This window comes from Bos indicus, chromosome 18 (assembly GCF_029378745.1).
Source record: "Bos indicus isolate NIAB-ARS_2022 breed Sahiwal x Tharparkar chromosome 18, NIAB-ARS_B.indTharparkar_mat_pri_1.0, whole genome shotgun sequence".
NCBI lineage: Eukaryota > Metazoa > Chordata > Mammalia > Artiodactyla > Bovidae > Bos > Bos indicus.
The window spans coordinates 62,751,933-62,759,426 of record NC_091777.1 but is presented as its reverse complement, the minus strand read 5'-3'; the positions used below and the strand labels follow the sequence as shown (position 1 = coordinate 62,759,426).

At 58.2% G+C, this 7,494-nt stretch overlaps 1 protein-coding gene across 4 annotated transcripts; it reads right to left on the bottom strand.

The window, feature by feature from the left end:
* Positions 1 to 6: 6 nt before the first annotated feature.
* ISOC2 (isochorismatase domain containing 2) lies at positions 7 to 6,468 on the bottom strand. Of its 4 annotated transcripts, XM_019980030.2 has the most exons (6): positions 6,342 to 6,468; positions 2,859 to 2,996; positions 2,533 to 2,742; positions 2,202 to 2,272; positions 1,944 to 2,061; positions 7 to 411 (listed from the first exon to the last, which is right to left on the bottom strand). In XM_019980030.2, the coding sequence occupies exons 2-6, from the start codon at positions 2,991 to 2,993 to the stop codon at positions 331 to 333; spliced, it is 615 nt and encodes a 204-aa protein (XP_019835589.2). In that variant the 5' UTR covers positions 2,994 to 2,996; positions 6,342 to 6,468; the 3' UTR covers positions 7 to 330. The 4 variants fall into 4 exon arrangements, with proteins under 4 accessions (XP_019835589.2, XP_019835586.2, XP_019835588.2 ...); XM_019980027.2 differs by lacking the exon at positions 1,944 to 2,061; XM_019980029.2 differs by lacking the exon at positions 1,944 to 2,061 and having other exon boundaries at positions 6,282 to 6,427.
* Positions 6,469 to 7,494: the final 1,026 nt, after the last annotated feature.

Sequence of the window (7,494 nt, the reverse complement as noted above, 5' to 3'; positions counted from 1 at the left end):
TCGGCCCACAGTCACATCAGTGTTTATTCTCCGTGAGCTGGTCCCACACAGACTGTGACGCCCTCCCCCTCGCCGCCCCTTGGAGTGGCCCGGGGCCGAGCCCCGCCTCCAGCCCGGCTCGACCAACCCTCGCCCAGCTCCGGGAGCTTCATTTGCATTTCCGGGAGGTGCGGCCCAATGGGAAGGCGGCACCCACCGCCCTCCCGAGGGGGCGGTTCTCCCGGTGGACTGCACCACTCTCGGGACCCGGCGACGGGGGGAGAAAGCGCGCCTGCCAGAGTCCCGAGGACAGGAGAAGAGGGTGTCTCCGCACAGCGCAGGGTGGCGAGGTCAGCGGAAGAGGGGGTTCTGGTCTTGGAAAAGGCCCAGCAGCCCGCTGTCGGGGCTGGGCTCCTTGACGAGCTTCTGGATCTGTAGGGGGAGTCAGGAGTCAGGGGTTTCCGTCTCCACAACAGATCATTTTCATCTCCCTCGCCGCACTGCCCGCCCCTCCCCCAACCCCCGGGCAGTAACTGGCCAAACTAACCGCCCCCTCCCCTCAAGACTTTTGCTGGTGGTCTCCCTTTCACCACAGCTACCAGGGTTAATGCCTGATTATCTGTCACCTGGGCCCACCTTACCGGCTTCGACCACTGAGGGTGACTGACTGTCCTGGGGCTTCCTGTGTACACCTACTTCTTAAGTAATCTCCCCTCAACTCTCAGGTCCAGCCCACGCCTTGTGCCTCAACTCTGGAGGCACTTATGCAACTGCCTCTTAGATGCTGGTGGTCATTTGACCTTCCACCCCCTCCCCCATCAGTGCACAGCCTGAGCGGCTGTGCTCAACCTCTCTGGGCTGCCTTTTCATGGACTGCACCCACCAGCAAGTCCTCTCATGCTAACCTACAGAAATTACAAAATGAAAGTGAGCCAGGCCTGTAACTCGGCTGCCTCCACCCTCGTTTCCCTCCTTCCTACCCCATGTCCATTAGCTGCCCAGCGCCACACACAGATCTGACAGTGTCCAGATCCCGGGTGCAACTGCACCAGAATCTTTGGGAAGACTCCACTCTGGCTTCTCCCAGCCCCCTGCCCCTCCTGCACCCTGAGTTCACCGTGCCCTTCTGTGGTTCCTTGAATAAGTCAAGCTTAGTCCCACGTCCAGGCTTCTGCCCTAGCTGTCCACTCTGCCAAGACTGCTTTTCGGATGACCGGTTGCTCACCGCCCCCACTTCAGGTCTTCGCTTTAAGGCCACCCCCAGGAGGGGCCTCCGTGCTGCCGGCCCCCATCTCATCTCTCACACACCCCACAGATTCCCTCCCCAGCTCCTGGCCCCCATGTGAAACTGAATACAGATTGTCTTTTTCTGCGATTGTTCCTGGACCTGCCACACTGGCTGGCACACAGTAGGTGCTCAGTAAATGCTCAACAGACCTGATCTAAGAGGAGGAGAAGGGGCAGATCTCAGAGGACTGGGACATTGGCATATTCCGTTACCCTAAGGGCCAAGGTGCGAAGCCGTGGCTACCCAGTCAGACCTGGGTACTGGGAAGGCCACTTGGGTGGTGGCTGTGGAGGCTGGACCTGGGTATCACAGACTGGAGGAGGAGGAGGGGTGCTGGGGAAGGGCCGGGTGGAGCTGTTGACAGGGTCCCCGTGGCTCCCTTCCATCTCCACCTCGCTCTAAAGTCCCCTTCTTCCGGGAGGCCTCTGGACCACCCTCAGCAACCCGTCCTGGCACACCTGGCCCTCCCCTGCTTTCTCTCTCTCTCTCTCTCTACAGCCCTCAGGGCCAGCCGGCTTCTCCCCTCCGGGATGTACGGTGTTGACCCGCAGTCTCCCCTGGGGGCGGCAGCCTGCTATGTTCCCGGATGTATTCTGCCGCTGTACCGTGGGCGCTGAAAAGGCATTTGCTGTTTGTGTGGGAGAAGGGGGAGGTCGGGTGTGGGGGGGTCCAGTACCTCCTTGAACTGAGGGTGGGTGGCGTCGCCCACGAGCTGAAAAATGAGCCCCTCGCTGGTGGAGAGGAAGGCACCGCTCTGGCGCAACCGCGACAACGCCACCAGCCGGTCCACCTGGCTGAGGGGGTGGGAGAGAGGGTGTCTCGGTCCCTACCCCATGCCCAGACAGCCGGTGAACTCAGCAAGGATCCACCCCCGGGTTCTCCCTGGGTGCCCCAAACCCAACCCACACGCACCTCACCCCTGAGAAGAGCTCACCTCCGGGAGGTACAGGCGTCCACCACCACGTGGACCTGCAGCCCGCGATCCAGGAGGTCCAGGGCCGTTTGCTGGGGGCGGAGAGAGGTCAGGACCACCCCAGCCAGGAATGACGGGGGCCTGGGTGGGGCTGAGGGCGGATCAGGGCAGGAGGGGTGCGGATTATAGCGGTATGCTTGGCAGGACAAAAGCCCAGGGATCCTGAGTGGAGTTGAAGGTCCCAGGTCAGGAGGGGAGCCACGGGTCAGGAAGCAGTGTCCAGGGTTCTGGGTTTTCAGGTTGGGGAGGTCCCAGGTGGAAAGGAGGTCCCAAGGGTCAGTGGGGGTCTCACCAAGATGCAGGCTTGTGTCTCCACGCCACAGAGGAGCACAGAGCGAAGCTGGGGCCGTGCGTCCAGCTCCTGCTGCACCGCAGGCACCATGCTGAAGCAGGTCTTGGAGTATGGCTGGAGGCCCTGGGCGCCCAGCTCGGGCACCGTGGGGCCCAGACCCTGTGGGTACTGCTCAGTCAGCACTGTCGGCACACTCAGCAGCCGGGCCACCTGGCATGGGGGCGGAGGAGCGCAGGTCTGAGCCCAAAAGGGGCTTCGGCCTGGACTCCTGGTCTGAGGGAGGAGGCATGGGGTCTGGACCTGGGTCCGAGGGAGCAGGGCTGTACCTTGAGCATGCGCGCAGCCACAGAGACGATCTGACGGAAGTACACGACGTGGCGGAACTTCTCCTGCATGTCGCACAGGAAGAGCATGGAAGATCCGGGAAGGACGCGGCCCAACGCGGGCCTCGCAGCTGCCATGTCCTGGAGTGGACAGAGGGCCCAGGGAGTGCGGTTAGGCTCGGAGGGGGCTTCTCTGCATGTCCGGGGTCCACGCACTCACCCCCTAGACTCCCACTGTGACCCTCCCGCAGCCTGGAGAGAGATTGAGGCTCTGAAGTCCCCCGGAGGGCACGGTCAGCCCCTGAGGGGTCGGGATGGGGTCCTGAGGCAAAGCTGCACACCCACCCACCGCCCCCCGCCCCCACCCTCCCCACCCCACCCACCGCCCCCCGCCCCCACCCTCCCCACCCCACCCCGCCCCGCGATCCCTCAGGTCTGATTGCCTCTCTGAATGCAGTTTGCCCACGCCTGAGACTCACTAGCTGAACCCCGCCGCCTAGGGGTCTTAGAAAGGCTGGGGTACCCACGACGTGTAGTATTCGGCCACGAAAAGGAAAGGAGCGCGGACGCCCCTCGCCGTGAATGCTGCCGAGTCACAGAGCGTGGCGCAGGAGTCCCTTTACATGGACCGTCCACAGAGACGGAGCTGGCTGGGGCGGGGTGGGGTGGGCTGGGGCGGAGGAGAGACTGAAGAGGGGCACGGAGTTTCCGTCTGGGGAGATGGAAGTGTTTGGAATCAGATAGTAGTGCTGGGTGCACAATATTAGGAATATACAAAATGCCTCTTAATTGTATACTTTAAAATGGTCAGGATGGTAAGTTTTAGGTTATGTATACTTTGCCACAATTTTATTTTTTAAATTGTTTTTATTTTGTTTAATTTCTGTGTGGCAAGTGTTCCCCAACCAAGAATGGCACCCATGTCCCCAGCACTGGAAGCACAGTCTTAACCCCCTGGGCTTCCAGGGGAAGCCCCTCCCACCATTAAAAAGAAAGCAAGCAATGTAAAAATTAAGGGGGCACTGGCAGAGTCACCTGGGCAGCAGCCCTTTTAAAGGGGAGGACCCTGAGGTCCAGGGGAGGGGTCCATGAAGGCGGAGGTGCTGCGGGGACTAGCGGGGTGACTGCCACCTCTCCCCATCAGGGCCCTGGACACCCCGAGTCTCATGGTCCCAGCCCATGTTCCCAGAGACTTGTGTCTCTGGTTCCTGGAACTGCTGCACAAATGAGGAGTCCTGGCTTGTGTCTGCAGCTCCCCCCACCTCTGCACGTCACTTACTTATTTGTTAATTTATTTAGGAAACAAAGGCCCTGCGGACCCAGTGCACCCAGTGGAGGGCAAGCCAGCTGACCCTTGCTCAGGGCAAGTTTCAGTGTCGGGAGTCCCACAGGTGTTTTTGGTTATTCTTTAAACTGAGCACATCGACCACTGAAAATGTTTCCGACATGTGGCACATCTAAAGTTTAAAACTTAGTGGATGGCTAAAATGGTGAATGTTATGCTATGGGAATTTTGTCTCTAAATACAAATGGAAGGGAAACTCCCTCAAAAATGAAACCACACTGCATTACTTCATTGTGTAGTTACAGCTGTGGCCAGGGTGAGGATTTCTGGGGAAGCTACTCTGTCTTGGCAGAGTTCTCCCAAAGAAAGTGAAGAGAGAGAAAGCAATCTTTTTGAAAACACACAGGTGACCCTGTTACCCCATCTTAGCTCTCCCCCAGGCCTCATGGCTTTTCTCTGTCTTCAAGACTAAGAGGTACCCTCCTCCCACAAGGCGCTGGACTGCCACATCCCCCTTCAGGGCCTTTGCCCAGGCAGCTGCCTCCACCTGGAGGGCTCTCCTCACTCCGGTTCTGGGTGGTACTGGTAACTCTCCAAGAGACTGGAGGGATAGGGTCAGGAGCGGGTGGGGTGCTGGAATGTCCGAAAGCCTGTGACGGGTGCGCCTGCAGGGCTGGTAGGAGTGTAAACTGCAGCAAGCACCCCCTAGGGAGAACCATGTGCCCACAGTTCTCAAAATTACAGAGTCACAAACCCTGTGACCCAGGGAACTCATGCGAAGTGTTTAGCCTAAGTGCATGCCTGCAGACATGCCTGTGAAATGACACAAGTTATTCATTATGGGACAAGGTTATTCACTATGAGACCCCCTCCCTGAGCCAAAGAACAGAAATAAATCTAAACATCCACGGTTAGGGCACTGGTAATCACAAGCAAGATCTTTAAGTAACCATGTGGAGAAATGTCTGAGAGATGTTAAGGAGGGGGGTGACGGGGCACAGATGGGACAAACATAGTGTGTAAACAGTGCTCCCATTTGTGCCAAAATGCAAGAAGGAAAAAAAAAAAAAAGCCTGCATACTGCTGCAGTCCGTATTTGCTCTCTGGCGAGCAAGTAAGAACAGGCTTTTTCTGCAGGGACAGGTCTCTGAGGGGCAGAGTGTGAAGGATGTTTGACCACTGTATGTATGACTGTTGCTCTTGAATTTTTGACAGTGTGTAAACAGGTTCTCCAGTCAGGTAAATACAATATACTGAATACAATACAGTAAAACGTTTACATAAGGCAAGAACCCAGCCAGACCCATCGGTGGCATTAAAGTCATGATAATGGTTGTCCTTGGGCAGTAGTGATGAAGGAGGGGCTGGGACTTCGCGTCGGGGGTGTTTGGTTTCTGCGTTTGTATGCTGTTCGCATACTCTTGGTGAAGTTAGGTGAGCTGTGTATCTGTGATTTGTACTTTGCCCTACACGTGTAATAAACTTCCACAAGAAAGTTTTGAAAATAGAAAACAGGGAGGCCTCGCTGGCAGCCTGTGGGGCTGGACTGGAGGTGGAGGCCGGGAGGGCAGGATCCAGTCCAGGCAGCCGGGACGGAGAGGAGGGGGCAGGCGGGCCTGGTTTCCAGTCGTCAGAGGGTGGGCTAATTCCCTGGAGAGCCCACCTGATTGAGGCAGAGGAGATGAAACACGTGGGGGCGGGGTCTGGGCTGGAGACAGAGTTTGGGGGTGCTCTAGGGGAGTGATGAGGATCCAGAACGCAGCTCGGGGCAGAGGAAGCCCGAGGTCGGGCAGAGGAGCGGCCCGCGATGGGCGGCCACCTGCGGAGCCAATCGGTCTGTTGAGATCCCTCAGGTGGCCCGGGCGGCGTGCGTCCGCACCCAGCCTCGCTGGCTGTGTGACCCTCAAGTTTCACGCTCCGTCTGAGCCGGTTTCCTTCTTGGGGAAACACCCTCCGCGCAGGGGTGATGCGGGCACTCGACGCGGGGAGTGGAATCGGCCCTGGCCAGCCACTAGTGTCGGGCGTGGGCAGGAGTCCTGCCCCGGCCGCGTCCCCTCGGCCCCGGATGGCCCCGCGGAGCCTCGGTCTCCCCAGCGGCGGGCGGGGAGGTCGGTCCTCCCGCAGCGCCGGCGGGGCCTTACCCGGAAGGCGCCAGAGGAAGCCGAGCCTGCCCTCCGCAGGTGAGGCTTGCAGTCACTCACCCGCTGCCGCCGGACTCGCGCAGCTCGGCTCCTCCAGTAGGGTCCGCAGGCCGGGTCAACGTTTCTCACCTTCTGGACACGGAGCCCCACCCCGCGCCCTCCACGTCCCGCCTCCAGAGCCGATCCGCCCAATAGGCACTCGCCTAGCTCTGCTCCGCTCCGCTGGCAGCCAATCCGAGAACGCCGCTTCTTCCCACCCCTCCTCGGGGGCCGTGGGCCAGGCTGTCCGTCTTGAGAGCGTGATTGGCTCGCCCTGGAGAAAGGCAGAGCGTCAGGCCAATGGGGAGTCGCAAAAGGCACGCGCGGCGTGTCTAAAGGCGGAGCGGTGCGCCGGGTACAGAGAACTCTGGACTGCAGCCGGAAAGGTTAGCGGGTCGTGATCAGACCGACTGTCAAGTGCGAAGGGCGAAGGGCGGGGGGTGCGCGGCGCAGGGGCAGACCTTGGGTCCGAACCTGGCCCTTCTAGCCAGAGACAGAAATTTAGACCCACGCACTTTCCAGGAAAGGGCTATAAAGGCGCGACAAGCCAAGAAGTCCCTCCCTCTCCGCGCTCTTTCGTCTGTTCTCTTGGAGCCTCAGTTTTCCCTCTCACAGCACCTGCCTCTTCGGGTGGTGTCCTAATGTTTAGACGGTGCTTGGAAGTGGGGTTGCGAGAAAGGGGTTGAGAGAGAATTTCCCATCACTTTTGGAATAAAAGCCAAACGAAAAAGCAAGAGAGTTCCAGAAAAACATCTATTTCTGCTTTATTGACTATGCCAAAGCCTTTGACTGTGTGGATCACAATAAACTGTGGAAAATTCTGAAAGAGATGGGAATACCAGACCACCTGACCTGCCTCTTGAGAAACCTGTATGCAGGTCAGGAAGCAACAGTTAGAACTGGACATGGAACAACAGACTGGTTCCAAATAGGAAAAGAAGTATGTCAAGGCTGTATATTGTCACCCTGCTTATTTAACTTATATGCAGAGTACATCATGAGAAATGCTGGGCTGGATGAAGCACAGCTGGAATCAAGATTGCCGGGAGAAATATCAAGAATCTCAGATATGCAGATGACACCACCCTTATGGCAGAAAGTGAAGAGGAACTAAAAAGCCTCTTGATGAAAGTGAAAGAGGAGAGTGAAAAAGTTGGCTTAAAGCTCAACATTC